We start from the raw sequence: 23,996 nt of genomic DNA, 5'->3' as shown, positions 1-23,996 counted from the left end.
GGCAAGGCATTGTGGGAAAATGAGGCTCATAAACTCCCCAATACAGCAAAGCCAAATTCAGAAAACTGTTTCTGTGCAAGTGAACTCCACATTAGTTTTGTGATTTAATTGCAAAAACTCTCTTCTTAAGTGGACTTTGATGATGAAAGAACCTCTGCTGAGAACAAAATAAAATAAAATAATTTTTATCATCTTAACATTATAGAGAAGTTCCGTTTTGCATTATTTTTTCCTTCAATTCCAAAGAGCTGTTTGGAATAAAACAGTGTCAATATGAGATTTTTGTTTTTTTAAATTGCATTTCTGAGGATGTTTTTCTTTTCTTTGGTGTATTTTTCACTGTCTCTATGAACACCTGCTGAAATGTAAACAGCAGCTGTGGACATCATGTCACGTCAGAGCAACAGATAACAAACAATCTACCGAAAACAGCCTCGATAGACCAGAATGCAATGCAGCTGCAGGACATGTGGTGCTGTGAGTATCAGACGCGGTTCATAAGATTTAAAACGACAGCACTCATCGAATGGTGGTCGAGGGGCATTCTGGGAAATGTAGGAAATCACTGCAGTACGACATTCCAAAATATCTTTGGACATCTGAAACTGATCTAACAGAATCTGAAGGTGGAGTGTTTCCTTTCTTTGGAGAGTCAGATGTTTCAGAGACTGTTGAATGAACAAAGGTACAATCCACCAGGTTAGAGGAGTGACATCAAAAGATGAGAAAGTGACGTATGCTGTATGTTCTACTATATCTGGTCGTTTTTTCCGAAGTTCAAGGTGGAAGTAGTACGTCCCAATTAAACTCATACGGCATGCAACACTACGTACTTTTTAAGGGCCGCTGCAGTACGTCCTGAAAGTAAAGAGAAAAAGCAAACGATGTGGAACGCAGCTTTTGTGTTGTGTGGAGGGGCCATCTTCAACAGACAAATGCCCAAAAGCTGCTGTGTGGTGGGATGCACTACTAACAGGGTAATGAACCCAGGACTAAGTGTTTATAGAGGATACAGAAGAAGAAGAATGGGAATGTTTAGGCTAACTATATGTCAGTTAGCTAAAACATTCGGACAGACGATGCAACTTGTGTTACAGAATGGGAAAAAATGACAAAGCTGCAGTTTTATGTTTGCAAGTGCCTTAGCTAACTACAGTAAGCTAACATTAGCTCGCTAACAGCTAACTTACCCCATCATCATTTTAGTTTAATTTATCAACTGCACCCCTGGTAGACATACGGTGTTAAAATAATCGTTTGAAGAGCTGAAATCTATTGTTTTTAGTTAGCTAAAGGTATTTCTGTTAGCGTTTTAGCCGTTGGTTGCACATTGTGGCGGCAAATATTTTTGCGCTTTGTCTCCATGAAGTCAAAGAGGAAAGAAAACTTTGACTTCTGTGGGCTGAAAACTTTCTCACATGTTGCACATCTGGCTACAACGTCACAGCTGGTGATTCCCATTTGAAAGCTAAACAAGAAACACCTGGTGTGACATCACTGATGTCGGCGTGGCCCGAAGCGCCACCCACCAATTAAGGGGAAGTAAAGCATAGCCGGTTTCCAGATGCCTGAATCACCACCCACGTGTCGGGTTCAAATGGATCTGGGTGTTGTGCTCGTTGAAGGCTGTTTCTAATGGCAGAACAGTCAGGACTTTGTGGGATGAGACTTACGCATGCTGTACGTCAGTGGACTAAGTGGATCTGCTAGCAACCGCAACTTCCGTGCTAACATGACATCAGTGGGACAGATCCATCTCTCACTAAGTAGTTGAGGCGAAACAAAACACTCCTTCTCGCTAAACAGAAATCCTTTTGTCGAAGTTAATTGTTTAAGGGAAATTAAATGGCAATTCGGTCTTAAAATCAGTCTAAAAACACAAACAAAACACCAAAACGTGGAGATGTTTAAGTATAAACTTTAAGATGAGGTTAAGATTTCATCAAATCCGTCTGCGTAAAACAAGCAAAAATAGAGAAATAGAATTGAGTATTGAATTCAATTTCAAACCAATTTTTTATGTCCGATATGTCTAATATACATCTGCAATACATTAGCATTGTAGCTAACATTACAATTTAGTTATTTCCAGCCAGAAAAAAACAAACCAGGTTCCCCAAAATGAGATTATAGGTCCTCCAACATGGTGACTTGCTCTCTTGCTGCCCTGCCTCTGTGTGTACATCTCTCCTGAGGGCAGTTTGTAATCCATAAACCCTCTTTTTGACAGCATGGAAAGGAAAAACAAGGAAACGGCAGCAAACAACAGTTGTACAAATTGACCAGTGCATTGTGTGTTTTAAAAGTCCAGTTCAGTAGCTTCGGGAAATTTTGCCAATGAAGTTCACAATTCTCCTTTTGTTTCAAACCGACACGTTTGGCAGGTGAGAACATGTCTGCAGTCCCTCTGAAGACGAGGCTGAGTCCTCTGCACCTGAATGTCTCAATGACTGGTTTCCCGCCGTCCAGCTGCAAACACTCGTCCCTCTTTTTGTTAGTCCAAGTCAAGAGAGAGGCCGGTCCATCCGAGTCCAGCTGGAGACCCAGAAGCATCCAGGGACTCTGATTGGCTGATGCTGGAAGACTGGCAGACCAGTACAGATCAGTCCTCCATACAGAAACCTGGGCAGAGATACGGGGTGCAAAGTTAAAGCTGCTTTTACATGTTATCAGATATATTAGGAAAACAAAATTTCATATGAATTCATCGTTATAGTCGCATGATTAACTACATTTTCCCTTTCACCCATAGACTGTATATAAGACGTAGTCATCGTGACGTCACTCTTTGGTTTGTGGACTGATGTTTTGAAGCGTCAAGTTCGGCGATTTTGCCGTCGCCATCTTGGAATACGGCCGATGCCATGTTGTTTCTTTCGCAACCAATGAAGTGACCATATTTGGAATGCGGAGGAGTGATGTAGAGACGCCGTATACGTCTCTGGTAGAGACCTGTCAATCACAGTACGCCCCGCCCTAAAGCATCCCCTGCTTTATGGTCTGTTTGACTCTAAATGGACCATAAGTTACTAAATGAACATCGTGCTGTATTGAAGAAGACTTGAAACTAAAGATTGAGACCATAAACTCATGTTTACAATGTTTACTGAGGTAATAAATCAAGAGAGAAGTAGAGTCATTTTCTCATAGACTTCTATACAACCAGAGGAGTCGCCCCCTGGTGGTCACTAGAGAGAATGCAAGTTTTAAGACATTGGCTTTACTCGGCAGAACCGGAGGTTGCAGCCTGGTCATTATCTTAATGTAACTTGTGTTTTTTTGTGCTTTCATAGAGCCGACTATAGAACAGCAAACAAGAAGGAATGGTACGATTTTTAAAAGGAAGTGGGGACCTGGAATTGAAAAGTGTGTCTCTAAGACGATAAAGAAGTGAGGCAGTCAAATTCACTGTATTTATATATATATATATATATATATATATATATATATTCACAAACACCCAACTGACACTCACTTGAGCTGAGAAGATCTCTGCTGCTACGTCTGCGACTCTGTCTCTTGCGCTGCTCCCACCACCCTCCGGATGCTCTTGATTGACAGGTACGTCTCCTCCTCGGGGTCGTAGTAATAAAACTTACTCAGGTAGGATATTAGCGGTCTGGAGAGAAGTGACGACAAATGCGGGAAACAAAGTCAGCAATCAGCCAAGTGTCCCTGTGTTTGTCATATTAGTACATTTTCTACTGTGAAATGACAAATCACTCAACATAGCATAGAGTGTTAGCATTTAGACAACACAATTATCTTTAAAGTAACAAACCTTCTGTGGCACAATAAGAAGTTAAAAGTTAGAGCCTATAGAATCAACTTAATACGGTTAATTGTGAGCAAAGAGCCTCATGTTTAATCTCATATAGCAAGACCAAAAGTCCTTTCAGTATCAAAGAGGCGGAGGCAGACTTTAGATGACTCCTCGGAAGTCCCGACACAGTTGCATGCGAGCTTTAAAATAGTTAACATTAGTTTAAGTGTATATTTTGAGCAGGCGCAGCATTTGAATGAGTACCTGGGCAGTGGAAGCTCCTGGATGTGGTCGATGCGGACCATTTGTCGGATGCAGAAGCGACAGAGATGTTGTAGTGACTTCACGTTGCTGAAGCGAGACACGGGATACAGCAGCTGAACCGGGGTGGGAGGAAGCCCTGCAACACACACACACACACACACACACACACACACACACACACACACACACACACACACACACACACACACACACACACACACATATTCTCCAGTTAAAGGATGAAGCTGGTGTTTCTCTATATGTTATGTTTATAGTGGAGTAAAAAAATACAATATTCGCCTGGAGACACGTGCAGAATTTCAACCCCTCACATATACTGTATATGCATTCTCACAATCATAAATGATGCTCAGGCTGCATGCAGACATACAGACAGAGTCTCTCAAAGCACTTCTCACTAAGTGGCAGCACCACATCCATTTTTGATCGGCTAGGAGGCTGCGTGCAGACGTATATGACCCATATTTTTACCTGGGACTCTGGAGCGGAGGAAGTAGAGGAATTTCCCGTTCTTGGAGTGCATGATGGCTCGCTCGATGAACTCCACCACCGAGTGGCAGCGGTCCTCAAACTTCGGGTGACACCACAAGCTGAACGTCCCTGGAGAAGCATTTTAACATATGTAAATCAGAAACCACATTAATTATGAAACGTTGTATAGTTACAGTAAACACACAAGACCATCCGGTACAAGTTAGCCGCCTCTAATCGGCCTCTACGTTGTTTTAACTGGGACTCTCTTCTTGCAGAGAAATGCTCTTTTCGCAGGAAATCTTTCAAAGTCACATCCACAACTTCCACACGTGACCTGATGAATGAATTCTGATTGGCTGAGCTGTGAAAAAGAAATGTCTCACAGGATGGTGTGCAATAATTAAATGGATCCGCTTTGCAACAGTAGAGCTGTTTTTTAATTAAATCCTGGAGTGTTTATGGAAACTGAATAAATAACATTCTGCACATGATTTTCTCTGGACAGCATCTAAATACAGCTCCCTATGCATGGCCACATCGACCCTAATCCAGCGAGTAGATGTCAAGCTACTTCACTGGATGAGCGATAACTTTGACCTGATGATGGCATCCGGGGGAAAGTCAGTAGTTCACCACAGTCAGTGGAATTTATCCTCCAGGGACCTTGAATATATGTTGCAAATTCCACAGCAATCCATCTAATAGCTGTCAAGATATTTCACTCTGAATCACTGGGATTCATCCTGAGGGGGCTTTGAATATCTGAATCAAAATTTAATAGCAATCCATTCAAATGAATGTTTGGTATAGAATGTTCCTCTCTAAAATGTTACAAAAGATGCTTAAAAGACTATTTAATTGTTCTTTTGTAATGACTTTCTTTATGTGTTATTGTATTCCTTGTTTCGGGTTTTATATTATATCTCTATCTGTATTTTATTATTAAATTGTGCAAAATAAACTAAACTTTACTAAGAATTTCAGAATAAAAGCCTCTGATTTGGACAGAAAGCCTGCGATCTACAACCAGCCGTTCTGCGGTGACACACGTGCAGAGTGAATAATAGACGCCTCTGAATAAGTTGCTGCGTGTGGTTGTTGACTTCCTGTTGACTGCTCGGTGGTTGTTTATCTGCCCTCGATTCCCGTCAGGCCCCGATGCGTTCATGCACACATGATCGCGTTGATGTGGATGTGTTGTGTCAGTCGGGGCTGGATGTCTGAATAATGAATGTTTTTTCCAACCATGACTCTATAGCTTTATCATGGTGACTCATTAATATAGAGCCTCGTTTATGTATGCATGTGTGTGTGTGTGTGTGTGTGTGTGTGTGTCTATCTTTCATGAGTCACCTTGGTAGCTTGTCACACGTGTGCAAACATACATGTGGCGTTGTAGTGTGACCTTATTGGATCTTTACAACGTCATGTTTGAGATTATTTTGATGTGTCTGTGCTCTGTTGTTTCTTTATGTGCCGTTTTGATGTCCTATTGTTATGTTCTTGTTCTTGTTGCTGTGTGAACAATGTGTTTATGGATACAGACACTGCCACACACTCGTAGTAGGTCACAAGTGATAATTGAGAGGAATTATTTTTGTACGAGTCTAAACATTGTTTTTGGAGAAAATGCTGCAGAGTATAAAATCCCGGAATTATCATGTAAGAAAGATCATATCGGTAATTATTTTGGCCAGGATAATCGTGACGGGAAATATTCATATTGTTCTATTGTCTATTTTGTGTGTGTGTGTACTACTTGTGTGTGTATGTTTAGGGAGTGAGGACATTTTAGCCGGTCTTCACTTCAAAAGGCTTGTTTGAGGGTTCAGACCTGATTTTTAAGGTTTATGTTATAGTTTTAGGTTTAAGTTAGGGTTAGGATTAGTTGTGATGGTTAGGGTCAGGGGTTAGGGGTCAGGGGCTCGGGTCAGGGAATGCATTATGTTAATGAGTGTCTTTGAGGGAGGACATTTACGTGAATGAGGACATTTGATCTGGTCCTTGGTTTTAGGTTATACATTTAGAGGTATATATTTTTTTGTAATGTATATACCTATATATACATTACAATAATTAGGTTTAGGGTCAGGATTAGTTTGAGGGTAAAGGTCAGACAGGTGGCTGTGATGTTTGGGTTAAACTATAAACTATAACAGTTACACTAATATGAATTTCATCATCTGCGCGCCTGCAAGTGTCTGCAGCTGAAAATCTAGAACTGTACAGACTACGTGTGAACACATTCATCTGTGAGGATATCCACAATATTGCTGTCCATCCTTCTGTCAAGTGTGAGTACAAACGTGTGTGTGTGTGTGTGTGTGTGTGTGGGTGTGTGTGTGTCTCACCTCGGTAGTGCTCCATGCGTGTGTGGTGTGTGACTCCCTGCGACCTGAAGCTGAGGCTCAGGATGTATCGGGGGTCTGAACTGTCTCGGACCAGGAAGGACCCGTCCGGTTTCCCCTTCAGCTTCATCTCTGCGTCCTCCCAGTTCATGGGACCCCAGTACCAGCCGCACTGGGGAGAAACCAAACAAAAACCTTCAGGAAACCCTGCGAGAAACAAGACTCAAAAGGATTTTAGGTTCAAACTTTTAGCCGACTGATGTTATACTCCTTTAATTAATCCCGTGAAGGCCTCATTGGGCTGAACTCTTGTCTCAAAAAAGTAGAAATTGTCTCCTTGTGTAGAATTAAAATGCCTTTATCCGTTTTTGTCCAAACAGCTTGAATAACAAAATAAAATGTTTGATGAATAAATCTGTGTCATATACTGTATTTCTCTGCTTTCCTGTTTTTTTATGTTCCATCTTTAAATCTTAATATTTCAGTGTAAATTTAATATGCCAGACTGAACACTTATGTGCCATCTTTGTTTACCTTTTGTTTTATGTCTCCAGCTTCAAAGCTTCCACTGTTAACCCGTGTTTAACGTCATATTGCTATGAATTGTGGGTAATTCCCTTACGCAAAGTCTGCATCTAATGCTGACTTACGGAAAGGGTTCATAAAGGGCTCAAAATGTCTGTGAGAGAGCCTCAAACACTCGATGATTTGACAGTGGGACAGAACTAAACCCTCACGTTTTTTTTTTGCATTTTTGGATGTTTTTTGATCAAATATTAATAAATGAAATAAGAAAATAATCAGAAGATTCGTATAATGAAAATAATCATTAGTTCAGAAGATGCACAATGCAACATGCTCCACCCATAAATAAAAGACATGCATGATAATATATGAACGTAGGAAATGAAATCATTTTTTAGGGGTCTTACCTTCTCCAGTTCTCTCAGACTGGCGGTGAAGTTGCTGGCTTCAGACCGTCGCAGGGCGCACAACATGGGGGGCGGGGCATGTCTGGAAGGGGGCGGAGCATTAGCCGGTGACGGGGTCGAATGAGGGAGGGCCCGAAGGAAGGCGTCTAAATCAGAGGAAGAATGTCAGAGAACATTTAAAGGTGACCAGAAATTTAAAATCTTTCTTTTATTTTTTTATTTTAGTGTCAGAAAAAAAATACATTATAACAATGCCACAGCTGCATACATTCTTGATGTCTATTTTCCACCGTATTTGGACGTATTTGTGGAAACTGCGAGGATATTTGGAAGAACCCATCATGCTGTTAAGCGTGTATTTAACATTAAGAACCCCAGCTGGTTGACTTCAAGTGATATTAGGACCCACTCACATGCAGTATTGCACTAATCATTAATCAATCAATAACACTTACGTATGGTGTGCTATCACAGCGCACAAAATAAATAAAATGTAAAGTTCTTATTTGTATTTACAGTTTTCCACAAATCAATGCAAATCCTCATGATAAATTGATTTCTTAACACAATTCTTAGATTTTGAAACCAGCTCATATGAACATAAATACATTTAGTGCATTAAAATGAGAGCATGGAAGAGACGACTGGTCACTTTTCCCATCAGCTCGTTGCTTCGTGATAAACATCTCGGAAGTAAATGATCCATCGATTGTTTCATCTCCTACACCAGAGACTCTGTTTGCTTCGTTTGCTCCACAGCGGCGCTCACTTCCTGCTTAGCGCCAGGAAGCGATGGAGCAGATTCAACGAAACGTCTTACCATTGAGGCTGAGACTGTGCTGGATGGTGGCGTGGGAGGGAAGAGGAGGAGGAGGGAGAGGCAGGGGGAGGGACTGCAGGGAGGCGCCCATGACACTCACTAGGAAAGGCCCAGGCTGAGGCCCGGCTATGTCATCTGGAGGAAGGACAGGAAGGGAAGGAAGGAAGGAAACAAGAGCAGGAGAAGGGTGGGATGGAAGGAAGGAGGTAGGACAGGAAGAAAAGGAGAAAGCAAGGAGGAAAGGAAGGAAGGATGGAAACAAGAGCAGGAGAGGAGAGAGATGGAAGGAATAAGGTAGGACAGGAAGAGAAGGAGAAAGCAAGGAGGAAAGGAAGGAAGGGAGGGAGGATGGAAACAAGAGCAGAAGAGGAGAGGGATGGAAGAAAGGAGGTATGACAGGAAGGAGAGGAGAAAGCAAGGTAAAAAGGAAGGAGGTAGGACAGGAAAGAAGGGCAAAAGCAAGGAAAGTAGGTAGGAAGGAGGGAGGGAAGGATACAAGGGCAGGAGAGGTGATGATGGAAGGTAGGAGGTAAGACAGAAAGAACGCAAGGAGGGAAGGAAGGAAACAAGTGAAGGAAAAGGAGAGGGTTGGAAGGAAGGAGGTAGGACATGAAGGAAAAGAGAAAGCAAGGAGGGAGGGAGCAAAGGATACAAGGGCAGGAGACAAGAGTGATGGAAGGACGGAGGTAAAACAGCAGGAAAAGGAGAAAGCAAGGAGGGAAGGACAAAGAAAGTTTCAAGAGGGGAGGAAAGAAGTAGAGATAGAGGACAAAAGGAAGGAAAGATAAACAAAGGAAGGAAGGACGGATAGAGCTTTTCAGCACCATCAGACAGGAAGCCTCAGTCCACCAAATTAAAAGACTTCACCTCTTTCTTAATATTGAACAATAAATATTCTTCTATTTTATGGGTTTACTCAGTTTCTCTATTTGTAACGTCAACAAATATCACGAAAAGACCAAAACCAACAATGAATGTATCGAATATCTTCCTCTATTGTTGTCCAACAACTACTAAAAACACATCAGTGAGCCTCACTGTTGTTCCTTTATCAATATTAACACACACGCTGCAGTTTATTTTGACTCAATCACACACACACACACACACACACACACACACACACACACACACACACACACACACACACACACACACACACATACACACATCATCCTGCTGCCACAAATATTCACTAGAGCACCAAATGAATCCGCCACTGAAAATAGTCCCTAAACAAATGCATGATTTCCTCCTGTATGTTTGATAGAAACTACCGGTACCAGCTGTTTTAGGAAATTACTTTTAGTCTTTTTTTATTTTTTTAAATGAAACTATATACAATCAGGGAAGGTGGTCAGAAAGTATTGAGACTAACACATTGTCGGTTTTTGGTCTTTTCGTGGCATTTTGTAGACGGTAACAAAAATATATAATATTTCCGACCTTTTCTTTTAAAGCAAACCAAGAGGATGCTGAAGTCAGCTGCATATGTGGGTCAGAAAATAACACCAGGCTCGGAGCAAAGATATGCATTTGAAAGGTCAGAGAAATTAGACAAAGAAAGCCCTGACATCCAGGAATATCACTCTCCACATTTCACAGTGTTTACAATAAACTCCTTGTCCCGTATTCATGCATTAGTCTCCTATCAATTCGTGGTGACCTCTGATTTGGGGGTTTGGTTCTTGTGCATTTGCTGTCGCTGTCCCTCAAACAACAAACAATTAAATCAAAGCTCATCAATTGAGACATTGCTCTCAGATTTTAAATTAAATCTGCACTTTGCAGCTGACCTTTCAAAGCCGACCCAATCAGATTACAGCAGATTACAAAATCTGTATCTGTCTTTCCACGAACCAAATTGACAAGTAAGAATATGACCAAGAGGAGCCTCCTGTTCGTCTAAACGTAGAGAGGCTGAAGTACTCTGTACAGTTTGGCTTAAACTGCTGTCTTGCCACCATATTGTATCCTTTTATGTGTCTGACGAAAACGAGACGAGGAGAGAAACAGAAGAAGAGACAGACAGGAGGGAGAGAAAAGTACCTAACAAACTGAGACTTCGACGTGGAGGAGGGGGAGGCGTGGGAGGGTGTGGTGTGTTCGCCCCTCGCCGCGAGATATCCACATCCACCAGGGAGACTGTCTCACCTGAAGCCGGGGACGAAGTAACAGAGGAGGAGGAAAGGAAGAAATAGGAAAAGTGAATTAAAGGCAGTGAGTGCAGAAAGTACTGCGGGTTTGTGTTTCTGTGTTGTTTGTTCGTCTGTGCCGCAGAAGTGCCATTAAAGCTGCACCAAGCAGGCAGGATGTTTGTGGAAAATTACACCCAGCTAATCAGCCTAAATCACCGCAATGAAGAAGAGCGGCCCAGCCCGGCTAATTGAGGCGCTGCAGATTCACAGTTCCCGATATTCTGCAGTTTGGGGATGTTTCACTGGCAGCGAAAGAAACACATTGAAGCGTCAGAGCCAAATCCAGCAGGGAGAGCTGGACTCCCCCACTTTAGATCTCTTCCTCTAGCATCTTGTTTTTGTGTGGGGGTTGTGAGACCGGCTGGTACACACCAAAAGATTTATTTTAAAACAACATCACCAGCATGGTGCAGCTTTAATGTTTCTGTTTTAATTGGTGGTTCATTAAACTACATAAATCATCACATTCAAGGAGTGGATTCTTTTCTGCGAAACTGAGATCCACGAGCAATGTGGGACTCCAGAGCGTACCTCTGAAGCCCTGCGGACGTTGTGGGGACGATTCTCATAAAGTCAGCTGAATAATGTTTAGCCAGCTGAGCTGCAGACCTCCTCGCCCTCCTCACCCACAGGCCCTTTGTGTCTTGTCTTATCTGGTGCACCAGTTACAGCGTCTGACTGGTGAGAACAGCTGAAGGTCTCAGCTTTACAAATACCACAAATGTTTTTCTTTACTTTACTGTGAATTATTATAAATTTACAGGAATAGAGAATCGACACCACTGTCATGTCCGTCTGTTAAATATGAAAGCTGGTTAGCTTAGCTTAGCATAAAGACTAGAAACAAAGGGAAACAGCTAGCCTGGCTCTGTACAAGTAATACAACTATACTACTTGTCGTTTTTCTTTTTTGTACATATTAAACAAACAAGATGCAATGCGTTACGCAATTAACCATCTTCACATAGGAGCTGTTATCTTTGGGAGCTAGCTTTCTCACCCGATTCCAGTCTTTATGCTAAGCTAAGCTAACCCGCTGGCTGGCTGTAGCTTCATATGTAACAAACAGACATTAGAGTGATCTTCTTGTGTAACTCTCAGCAAGAAAGCGAGTCAGTGTATTGGCAGGTGAAAAATAGCAATACCATAGTTTAAGAATACTCCAGTCTCCCGTTACAATTGTACTTAAAGATATGCAAATATTTCCTGAAAAACAATGTATAGACCGATACAAAGATAATCCCTCATCACCACTTATGACTCACTAGAAGTGAGTGGTGGCGTCTGTATCTGTGTCTGTAACCAACTATGTGACTACATATTATACCTTTATTAAGTTTTATTATCAGCTAAATGTACGCGTGTCAAAAGTGGAAATACTTAATTATAGGTTCTTATAAAGGTGGACGCAACAGTCAATGTATGGCAACCCAAAAGTTGTCTCTGTGTTGAAGATGAATAAGCCATTAGTATTAATTCTTCTATAACATTTCATAAACTATGTTTTGGTAGAAAGAGATGGACCTGATTTTTATACTGTTGAGCTGTTTGTTTTATGACAATCCATCAAATCTCATGAGCTCCTCACATGTTTTATATTTTAAATCACAAGATGCAACTCAACTCCAGCTGTCAGATAAATGTCAAAAGTACAAAGTTTCCCTCTGAAGTGTGGAGGAGAAGTAAAGAATAGCACAAAACAGAAGTAGTCCAGTAAAGTACATTAAAGACATTGAGAAAATGATATTTGTTTTCTTTACACCACGATACGCTACAGTGGTGTAAAGATGTAATACAGCAGACACATTTATAAAAGTATAGTTAAAACGTTGTAATATAGAGTGATAGAGATGTGTTTGATCTGTCGGCTGTTTCTTAAGAGAAGATGGAACTTTATTTTGTATTGTTGTGTAGAAGCTGCGGTACAACGTGGGAAGGACTGCAAATATGAAATATCTATAAAGGTGCAAGTATAAAAATATGAATAACCAAATCAAGAAAACAACACGAATACATCTGAAGTTACTTTAGTTCTATAGAGTGCTGCAGGAAGTTAGCATCGCACTGTTTCCCTCAACAACAAAACAACAACAGGATTGTTTCTTTGGATTTTGGATTATTGCAGAAATGAATCTCTGTGAAGCGTGAATACAATCTCCAGAAGTAGAAAGTTAAAGTTAGGAACTCCACCACGGTCACATGACTTCACGTCTCCATCACTAAGCTAAAGGAGGACTAGTGTTCTAGTGAGGACGTTTAGTCGTCTCATTTAGACTCTTTTTAAAGACACGTGAAGCTTTAAATTCACCAGAGGAGGTTTACTGACCTATTTTATGTCGTAGAACAAAACGTTAAAATCTCTTAAAGACCTTATTTCAAGCATCTAAACAAAAACCCATTAAAAAAACACAACCACATTGACTTCGAGACGAGGGAACCGGAAGTGAAAAAAATGCTGACTCATTCTCAATGCTGACTCACGGCACCAATGTTACCATGGGAACATTGAACAAAATGCTGATGAAAAGCCGATCGATCACCTCTTCGTTTAGGGACTTCTTTTTAAGCATGAAGCTGCGTCTATTGCGAAGATGTAGGGGAGAGCGAGGTCGACACCAAAGAACCTTCAATCACTCAAAGACTTGAACAGAAGTGAAGATCATTTGATCCCTGAACAGATACGGCGATCTGCTAACAATTAATTACGTTTTTTAGAGACAAACATACATGAAAGGCACAACTGTGCTTAAATAAAGGAGTGTGTTTCCCCCAAAATTCTGTCTCTGCGGTTCAGTTGGAACATATCATTAAAATTGAAAGAATGACAGTGTAAATATGAACACATTATATTTACAATGTCACTTGATCACAAATCTCTTTGAGAAAAAGAAAACATTGGTTAAAATTGTTACATTTTGATACATTACTGAGTTATGGAATTCTGACTTGCAGCCACTTGAGTGAACGTTCACTCAGCGACCTGCAGTGGATCTTATTCAATTATAAAGAAAAGTCTTTGTCTTGTTTTCATTTGCTTTTTTGTAACAAGATTTGCACCAAAGACTAAAAACAATACTGTCCCAACCGTCACTTAGTGTACTCATACAATACAAATTTCCCCCTGGGGATGAATAAAGTATACATCTATCTATCTATCTACTCGTGTACCAACAAAGACTCAGACAACGAGCATCAACTGATCGGGAAGAAGATAAGCTTTCCACCATCATGCTTTTCGTAACTAAAAACGTTACGCTATATGTATATATATAGCAAAAGAGACATAATTTGACTTTAACACGCTATAGGTCTCAAAACTGTGAATACAATGTGAGGAATAGTGAGAAGGTCTCCGCTTTGAGGATGTGGCTGAGTATCGCGGTGAATCATATGGGACGTTAGTTACTTTCTCATTTGGTAAAAAGACGTCCTCTTCCTCTGTTTTCCTCTGTTTTCTGTGGCAGGAAACAGAATATTTTGGGGGTTTCGGACTGTTGATTGGTGGGAAAAAAAGCTATTTCAAGGAATTACGATGGGTATTTTCTTTCATAGTTTTCTGACATTTAATTAATAGATGAAACTATTAACGTACATTTCGTTTTATTGTTGGTTTTTGGTGATTTTATAGCAAATGTTTTTATCTTTTTTTATATATATTCATCTCTTTTTTTTCAAATATTTGTGTACATAATAGTCCTGTCAGTTCTTTACATTAATTCCTCCGGCGTTGTTGTGCTTGTTCTTTGCTGTTATGTCTATTTCTGTGTAAGTACATTAAAAGCAATGCAAAAGAACTTCCTTGTATGTGTTCACATACTTGGCCAATAAAGGTGATTCTGATAATCATGAAACATGAAAATAATCTTGAATTGCAGAGAGTTTGGAGTGGAGTTTCATGTGTCAACAGGCTTTTTTTTTGTTTGTTACCAAAGAAAGAAAGAAAGCATTTCCTGGGGGAAACAAAGAGTTACAACCGAAGCAGCGAGCAGCCCTTACCAGTGAAAGCAGAGAGGGAGGCAACGAGGGAGGCGGGGGAGAAGGCACTGTGGGCCCTGGTCAGTCTGGGCTGGCTGTGGCTGCAGGACAGACATCAAGACATGCAGAAGAAGAAGAAGAAGAAGAAGAAGAACATGAGAAGAGCGTTAGAGTGCAGAGAAGAAGAGGTGTTAGTCACTGCAGAGGTTCAGAAAATGTGCTTCTTCTCCAGTATGAGGCAGTTTTGGGTCCTGCAGCTTATTTAAAAAAAAAAACTTTTTTCTGTTTGATGCTCTCAGCTCTGGCAGTCAAGACTTCTGAAGCTATGTTTTTTAATCATAGCCTTCCTTCAGTGTGATGCTGTGAATAATGACTAAGCAGCGAGAGGGATATAGAGGGTGACAAGCCACAAAGGTTTGGAAAATCTCTGCATCTAATAACGTGCAGCACTGAGAACGTTTTTTGGGGACGTCTGAGGGGGACGGACGAATATAAGTGCCAGTTGAAGGAGCTCAATCAAGGAAAGAAAGACTGCCCCAAAAATAATGTAATAAACATGTCTGGACTCTGAATGAGTTATCAGTACATCCTAAATGTTTTGCTTCTTTTCAAATATTAAACGTTTATCTTCCCCCTCCTTAAATCTTCCTGACCTATTGGCTATATCTTTTTTCACTTTATGGACTCACATTTTGGGGAGTTCTAATAAAAAATCAAAACACAACAGAGGAAACTCATGTAGGGACACCATATTGCACATATTTGTGGGTACAATGTCACATCTCGGCCTTGTTTGCTCCCCTATAATGATTCCTGTGTCATCCATGCAGGTTTGATCTTCTTCTCACTGACAGAGGGGAATAAGAATATCACATTGTAGGACCGATCTTGGGCCGTTTAGGGCCACGTAGAGCTGCTCACCTGTCTGCGTCCTGCTCAGCGCCAGCGGTGCTCGCCATGTCCACCAGACTCCCGGCAGAAGACACTGAGTAGGTCACCGAGGGCCTCTTGTCTAGCAGGTGGTTGGAGCCGCTGCAGCTTTTAGTCCGGAACAGTTTACTCAGGCGGATCTTTAACGAGCCCTTTTTGGACTTCCCCGGAACTTTGAGCGTCTTTTCTCCGCCCGCGGACCACCCTGTGGGAGTCCGCGGCGCGCTGGCGCACCGCTCCGGCCGCCTCCTGGGAGTCGACGCCTGGCTGGGGTTCGGGCTTGTGGCCCACGGTGAGTTCTGGGCCGGCGTGTGCGACTGAGACGTGGCCGAAACCTGGGCGACAACCTCTGAATCCCCGGAGCTTACCTGCGAGAGCCGGCTGGCTAAATTCCCGTGGAGGCTGCACACCTGCGCGCCAAGGTGCGCTGCCGCCGCCGCCTCGGTCGCCGCCGGGGCCATCCCCTCCACCTGCCTTCTTAGCTCCGCTTGGAAGCTGCTGATGGAGAAAGCCCCGGACATTTTCTGAACTATCTCCCGTTTCCTGTTGAGTAAAAACTCGCGGCGTCCATGCTCATCATCCGGCTCACCCTCCGGGCACTCGTCCATGCCCAGGCCGGCAACATCCCCACTCCCCAGTCCCTCCAGGACCAACAAAGCATCGCTGGTCTCTGTCGGGTCATCTCCGGGCTCCACTCCCCCTCCTGCCGGCCTGTGTGCACCCTGACACGAACACTGCGGGAGCTCCCCAGCTTTGAGCAGCATCTTGGGCACCGCACCGACCCCGAGCTCCCCGAACCGTCGGGCCAGCTCAAACACGGCTCCCTCTCTGTCCCTAGAGGCGCATCCCCATTTAGAGTCAATCACGGTGAGAGGGTTGGATCTCTCCGTCAACAAGGGCCACTCGGGCGGGGTAGTGATGAGTCGGTGCCGGCGGCATAGCTCCGCAGCTCCCTGCATCCCCGCGGTTACGACCGGCGGATGCGCTCCCCACGTCCGGTCCAGCAGGTCCTGCTGCTGAACGTCTCCGGGACTCAGGGTGTTGTTATTGACAGCCGGGCCGGAGCGGCCAGACCCCGGGCTCTGGTCCAAACCCAGAGCATCCCTCGGCTGATTCCGACGGTCTAATTCCAAAATCCCTTCCCCGTTCCGCATTATGTTGGAGAAGACCAGCAGCTGAGGCCGTAGGCCGGGGCTGGGGGCGAAGTCAAAGCCCTGGGCCTCCATGGGGCTCTGCGGCGGAGGAGGCGCGGACAGCGGGTCTCGGCTCTCCGTCACCCCGGAGTCAGGTGCAGTCGTGCCCTCGCCGCTCTGCTGGGCTTTGTTCAGGCGTCCGCCGGGATGCTCGAGGCCCACCGTCAGATCTCGGCTGATATCCAAGCCCGCTTTGACGCCGCTGTGAGCCAGGACCTCCTTCCCCATCCCCATCCCTGCCACCACCACCACTCCTCCTCCCGGCGGCAGATTCCCGTTTTCCGCGTCCAAGCGGTCGTCCTCGGCCGCGGAAACCAGGCGCATCAACACGAAATCAGGCGACATATCTTGCGCGTTGTTCATAATTTATTCCTCGGGGAATCGCCAAACGAGAAATGAGTAGGGCGATCTGCTCTTCACATAGCAAAACCGCGGAGATCTCTTTCCTATAATAAAGAAAGGGCCAAGCCGCCGCTGCCTCCCATAAGTAGGCTATGAGCGAAAATGCCAAAAAAATATATCAGGCGATTGTTTCATCCCTCCTCCTCCTCAACGACAGCTCAGCATCCATCTGGTAAATATCGGGGGAAATGAGCGCAGTTCGCTCCCGGCAGCAGGCGGACCCCCTGGGTCAGACATGCGGTCTGATTTGAGTAAAGAATAAAAGCCAGTAGAGTCTCCTGGTCAGTGACCACAGTCTGCCTCTGTGTTCCCAGCCAGGCCCCACCCGCTCCTCCTCCGCTCAGCCCCATAATACCGCTTTATGAGCGCAGATGATGGGAACTATAAATTAAGACTGTGGCGTTTTGTTTTTTTTTGTAATATCACAGGGCTGAACCTAAATCAGCGCCACATCTGAACAGCTGATTTCGGTTTCCATTCTTTAAAAAAGGACAGTGATAAAATAATAATAATAAAAATAATAAAAAATACTGTATTCCTCTTTCTAGAAGATTCAGTCAGGGATCAACATCCTGTCGTGTTTCTGCGGTGCAAGTTTACATTTTTGTAGGTTTTATCTGCAATATTTTAATAATTCTGCCCCAATGCTCATATTTTTTAAGTGGTGTTTGGGGTTTCTTATATTTATTTATTTATTTATCTTTTTTTTTTTGGTAAACTAATGTCAGTGGGAAGTTCATATCTATTCTAAACTACAACAATTTAGATATTTCAAAGATACATCACAGAATATTTGGAGAAATATTTTTATTTTCATTAGAACAGTAATGCAGTTACACTGCAAATATTATAGAGCACCCCCCCCCCCCCCCCCCCCCCCCCCTCCCCCTCCCCCATGATGTCATAGTGATATCATCAGGGTTGTCATGGATTGGGTTTAAGACGTTTTACAGTGTCGGGAGTTTGAAAGATCAACTCTGTCCTCCTGGAAATTGGGTTTCACACAACTCGTTTATACAGAAAATGTGTTTTTTATAGAGTGCTGCAGGAATGAGTCCTCAAACCCTGAAATGAGTTTGAAATTTTACACTGTGGTCTAAAAGTCAATATGTTTTTTAATGGGTTTTTGGATAGACGCCTGAAATAAGGTCTGTGGTCGACACAAGCTAAAGAGATTTGTTTGAGTCAGTAAACACCACACTCGTGAATTTTGAAGCTTTTACATTTCTTAAAAAAGGAACAAGTTGCAATACTTAAAACGAGAAGAGAGTCTATTTAAATCTATAGTTGTTCTTGATGCTTGTTATCGGTGCATATGACGATGAATTCTGTGCAAAATCTGATGAAATCATGCAGGTTCACCAGAAACTCCTTCAGCTCAGACTCCAGAGAGGCCTCCAGCAGAGACAGGTCCACCGTGGACAGACCCAGATCTTCCAGCAGAGACCAGCCCACCACAGACAGACCCAGATCCTCCAGCAGAGACCAGCCCACCACGGACAGACCCAGATCCTCCAGCAGAGACCGGTCCACCACGGACAGACCCAGATCCGGCTTCTTTGCAGCATAGGACCTGCAGTCTGAAGCTCCGGCTGGAGGAGGAGAGCTCAGCTCCCGGCAGCAGCAGCAGCGTCTCCTCCTCCGTCCAGGAGCAGAGCTTCACCTTCGCTGCTCCGCTGGGAGTCAACACCGACTCCACGCTGCTGGAGATCCAGGACATATTGCTGGACCCACTGTAGAGAAGGGAGGCACCAGAACCAGAGCCAGGACTGAGAGGGGCAGACTGTCAGACCTTGCTGCAGTAAAATGAGAGGTTTTCTAAAGAGTCTGGTGCTCAGAACACTACCACTCTTGTCCAAAGGGACCGCCACAATCAACACAAAATCAAAGTTCCTCACTGTAGCTTTAAACAAAGTTTCATATAATACTAAGATAAATGAAATGGGGCTCATGGGAATGCCATTAGATTAGGTATTTGGGCATAAACCAATGTATTGGAAAACTTGACATTTTGACCTGATCATAGCGCTCCGAAACACTACCGCTTTCATCCACAGTGACCGCCGATATCAACACTAAATTAAAGTTCCCTGTATTAACTTTAATGAAAACCATCTTTCCCAATTATTTAACGACAGTTGTGTTGCCTTTACGCAGCAGAGTGCAGGATCCCCGAACGTAAACTCCTGCATTTTGTACTAACTCAACCACCTCCTCGTGGTCCTCGTGGCTGCTGGTGCGACACAAATATTATGCTTTACTCACTCGTAGAAACTTGGCCTGTGAACACAAGTTTCTCACCACAGCATGATGGAGGAAAACAAAGTGGTACTCGTAATGTCTTGGAGACAAGGTTTAAAATGGAGGGTCTAATGAAACCCTACTGCATCATGGGAAGTGTAGATCAGTGTTTTTACAGGTACTAAAAGTCACAATATCTCACTGCTGCTTCAACTTTAACCATTTATTTATTTTTAAATCAATTTCTCTCAAGTTCCCTGACTTTGTAAAGGAGAAATATTAAACTACCAGAATACTCTTTTGTGAGTTTTCATATATACTTTTTAAACACAAACAAAAAACACTGACACACCCGAAAAAACATGACTGCATATAAATGAGTTGTGAGACTTTAAATGTAAAATAATATTTATAATCAGCTATTTCAAACTATTATTACATTATCCTGATCATAGTTGAAGTAACATGCTTTTCTATGCAGGGCTTACTTGTAACAGAGTATTTTTACAGTGTGGTATTAGTACTTTGACACCACCTACTTTAATGTGTCCATGACTATTTTTATCGCTCACGTTTAATGAGGTGTTGAGAGTAGAAGTGGTTTTTCTCTGGCTTTCTCCCAGATATCTGAATGAGTTAAGAACACGTTTATGAAGTCCTCCATCAGAGGACTGTCGCTCTGCATTCAGAGAGTTGTCTCATCTTTTCTGTGTTATTAATCCTCTTCTTATGAAACTCTGGTGCAAAGAATATAGATCACATCCATACTTTATCTAAATTGCTGTCACAAAACAGGAGGTATCTAAATACAAAGTATAAATATGAACCTCAAAATCACACGTTTGCCTTTAAAATCAACAAAAATGTGTCTAGTTTTTAACGGGACATAAAACGAGCTTGATTGGAGGCGTTACATGTAAACGTCTTCTCAAATGTGTCCTACAACAGCTCATTGTACAAGATGGCCGCACTGTAACGGGGTGAAGGTGGGCTGTTGCAGCACATGGCGGCTCCTCACCTCGGTGATCTTCTGAATGTGTCCGTTCAGTCAAACTGTCTGCGAAAGTGGCTCAGAGTGGAATTTATTGTGAGGAAACACAGCCAATGACAGGATGTTCAGAGGAGGGGAGGGAAAGAGAAAAGAACATCACAAGAAATAATATAGGATAGAAAAATAAAAGATGATTGCAATAGAATCAAAGATAAGCAGAGATGTGAAATGAAAGAGAACAATTGGAAAAGGAAGCTCATTAAATACAGTGAACAAAAGCAGCAGGTTTTTAAAGTAACCGTGAGGAACTTTTAACAAACTGATGCCTCTATATCAGAGGTATATATCAAAGGTCCGGAGCATCACAATAATGTCTAATTTGCACTATGATTTAGTCTAAAAAATAAGAGTATTTTGGGGTTTCTTGTTCTTTTGAGGTGCTGCAGGGCCTCGGGGAGCAGCAGCTGAGCTTCATCCCACTCAGACTGCATGAAGATCAGACAGACAGCGCCCAGCAGTGAGTCTGACCATCAACAACAACAACAACAACACCTGGAGTGCTGCATTAATGCCGTGTGGCCAGCAGATGGCGCTGCCGGCCACACGGCATTGATGGATGATGATGCTGCTGGTGGATCCAGTTAATGATGGGAGAGTGGATGAAGGGCCATTAATCCTTACTGTACGTGTGTGTGTGTGTGTTTACATGTAAGCCACAAAGAAGAAGGCAGTGCTTGCTATTACATGAGGTTTATGCGGAGTAATCAAACTAACAACCTGCCCTGCAGAGCTGAATATTGATGTGATGCAGCCTGGAGGTCAGAGGTCAGAGGTCAGCAGCATTAACACCGTTTTATATCGCTGCAGTGTTTCACGTTTTTTTTTTTGTGTGTCGTCATGTGCATCTAATCGCATCTTATGTCATTTTTGTCTCATTTTAATATAGTAGTGAATTTGTTCGGCACCACGTCATACAAACACAAAGTGTTTCACGGGGAACATTTTAAAAGCAACAGAGAGCACTGAAGGAAGGGAATTCATCCTAGCTTGACTTCTCTTCTCTTACTTTGACTCATTGCATCTCTTCTTGTCTCGTATTATTAGATCTTTTCATTTTAGTTTGTCTGCTCTTCAGTTGTTAGTGTAGTCAACCAGCCTCTTTAACTCAACATTACGATGTGGTTTTGTTGCCTGAACCCAACTTCCTGTAAACAGGAGTTTATTTTGAAAAGACGCTATGAATGTAACGAGTGGGAACTGCCACGCAGTCTCTGCCACGTCTACAACTGACGCCAGAGGGGAACCTAGAGCGTCATAGTTTAAAGCTCAGGTTCACTGACCAAGTGTCGGTGTTTGACAAGTTGGGAGTGAGAATATGTTGGATAATTCAAGGGATGATGTAATTTAATTTGATGGATGATGATTAAAAAAAAAGTTGTGTTTTTGTGTCAGATTTTATTTGCAGAACTTCTTTATTTGCCTGATTGTTTTATGAATGCAGATTTGTTCTTTCGCCGCTGCAACGGTACTTATGCTGTGGGCCGGACACTGGAGCCTGACACAAAACAAATATATGTAATATAATATATAATAAGTAGAAAAGCAAAGTAAGACTCGGAGAGAGAGGAGTGAGTGAAAAAACAAAACAGGAACTGAAGGAGCGGAACGTGACTCATGTTGTGTTCAACCGTCTGCATCTTCTCGTCCTCACACTTGTTGTTTGCATGTTTTCCTTTGACGGCTACATGAGAACGGACGGGATCACGATTAGGCCTAGACTGCAATGCTGCATGTGTGTACATGTGAGACACACACACACACACACACACACACACACACACACACGCACACACATGCCTTATTGTCTTCCTCTGGATTGACTGCAGCACCGTTGCTGCTCTGCGGTGTTTGTGTATGTAGCCTATGTATGTGTGTGTGTGTGTGTGTGTGTGTGTGTGTGTGCATATTGGGGGGTGTTCTCGGAAACTGGTTGCCATGGCCACCAAAACAAGGATTCTTGCCTGCATCACTCCTCCCAGCGAGCATGCTTCATTTTTGCCTCTCTCTCTCTCTCTCTCTCTCTCTCTCTCTCTCTCTCTCTCTCTCTTCCCTGTTTTGTTTTTCTTCTCACGCAGCATCTCACGCTCATCCAGACTTTGGTGCACCCCCCCTCCCTACACACACACACACACACACACACACACACTCAAACATGAAGACAGTGTATGCTGATGGTCACACCTGCGACGCACACACACACACACACACACACACACACACACACACACACAGAAGCAGGGAGGGGAATTCCCTGACAATGCAAAAAACAATAAACAATAATAAAATGAAGATCCGTTGTTGTTTTTTTATACCTGTAATGATCTACTTATGTCGACACGCTGCATTTACGATCTCCTCCCGTGTGTGTGTAAGTGTGTGTGTGTGTGTGTGTGTGTGTATGCAGTAAAATAACAACATCATCCCCTCTCTCTGGGTAGGAGGGGTTAATCCATCCATCCATTCAGCAGTGGGGCTCTTGATGGACGCTCAAATGCAGCAGAGCTTAACCCTCAACTCTGACTGACTGCATCATCCCCTCCTCACACACACACACACACACACACACACACACACACACACACACACACCAGATGTACCACTCTCATCACCTTTTAGCACTGGTGAGCGTCCCTGTAGATACAGAAGAGGGAGGCACAGGGTGAATGAAGGGGAGGGAGGGGAGGAGGGAACGATGAGAGAGGGAGGGAGGATGGACGAGCATCACAAGTCTCCGTCAGATGGGCTGGAGGCTCTTTGGAGCAACAGATAGCAGAGCAGCAGACAGAAGAAGGAGAAGAGAGAAGAGGAGAGTGTGTCTTCATCCCTCCATCTCTATGACACACTTCTCTCCTCCTCCCACGTGAACACGAGGACCCCTTAACTTTGAGGATTGTCCCTCTTCCTCCTGCTCCTCCTCCTCCTTGTGCACGCTGCTTTGCTCCAGAGCTTTTGACGCACACCTTTGCGACTATAGAAACGGAGACTTGAGCGGCACCGCGGGCGGGAGACACGCGGACGCACAGCGGAGATGAGGGGATCGCTCCACGCCTCCTCGGACATTCACCACAAACACCACGGCGTAGGATACGCGGGTTTAATGATCTCTTCGTATGAGTGCGAGTGCGCGCATGTCCGCGCGGTGCGCAGATGGAGCTGTGCGCTCCGAGCGTGAGCGCCGCAGACCGAGTGGCCGCGCTCCTCCTGGACACCTGCTGCTGCTGCTGCATGTGAGGATGAAGAAAGTCTCCGCCAGCATGTGACATTTATTTATTTTATCCTCAGGGGACCTACAGAAGGGGTCAAGCGCCAAAAAGAGAAGGAGTTATAGGAGTGTGACCCCCACTCCCCCCTTCCCCCCCTTCCTCATCTTCTTCTTCTTCAGAT

The 23,996-nt window shown here is 43.5% G+C and overlaps 1 protein-coding gene across 1 annotated transcript; it reads right to left on the bottom strand.

The window, feature by feature from the left end:
- Positions 1-3,498: 3,498 nt before the first annotated feature.
- Positions 3,499-17,281, bottom strand: socs7 (suppressor of cytokine signaling 7). Its single transcript, XM_076091760.1, has 9 exons — positions 15,717-17,281; positions 14,817-14,896; positions 10,672-10,776; positions 8,623-8,757; positions 7,803-7,948; positions 6,874-7,042; positions 4,520-4,648; positions 4,028-4,163; positions 3,499-3,619 (listed from the first exon to the last, which is right to left on the bottom strand). Exons 1-9 carry the CDS (start codon positions 17,279-17,281, stop codon positions 3,499-3,501), a joined length of 2,586 nt encoding a protein of 861 aa, XP_075947875.1.
- Between the last annotated feature and the right edge of the window lie 6,715 nt (positions 17,282-23,996).

This window comes from Anarhichas minor, unplaced genomic scaffold (genome assembly GCF_050575085.1).
Source record: "Anarhichas minor isolate MPS153535 unplaced genomic scaffold, ASM5057508v1 ptg000014l, whole genome shotgun sequence".
Lineage (NCBI taxonomy): Eukaryota > Metazoa > Chordata > Actinopteri > Perciformes > Anarhichadidae > Anarhichas > Anarhichas minor.
The sequence above is the reverse complement of the archived record's forward strand: the minus strand, read 5'-3'. Positions and strand labels throughout refer to the sequence as shown.

Coding starts and splice junctions, on each gene's coding strand:
- socs7 (XM_076091760.1), bottom strand. CDS start 17,281: ATGAACAACGCGCAAGATATGTCGCCTGATTTCGTGTTGATGCGCCTG. Junction 8,758..10,671: donor TCGAAGTCTCAGTTTGTTAG/GTACTTTTCTCT, acceptor TCCTTCCTCCAG/ATGACATAGCCGGGCCTCAG. Junction 7,043..7,802: donor GTCTGAGAGAACTGGAGAAG/GTAAGACCCCTA, acceptor GTTTCTCCCCAG/TGCGGCTGGTACTGGGGTCC.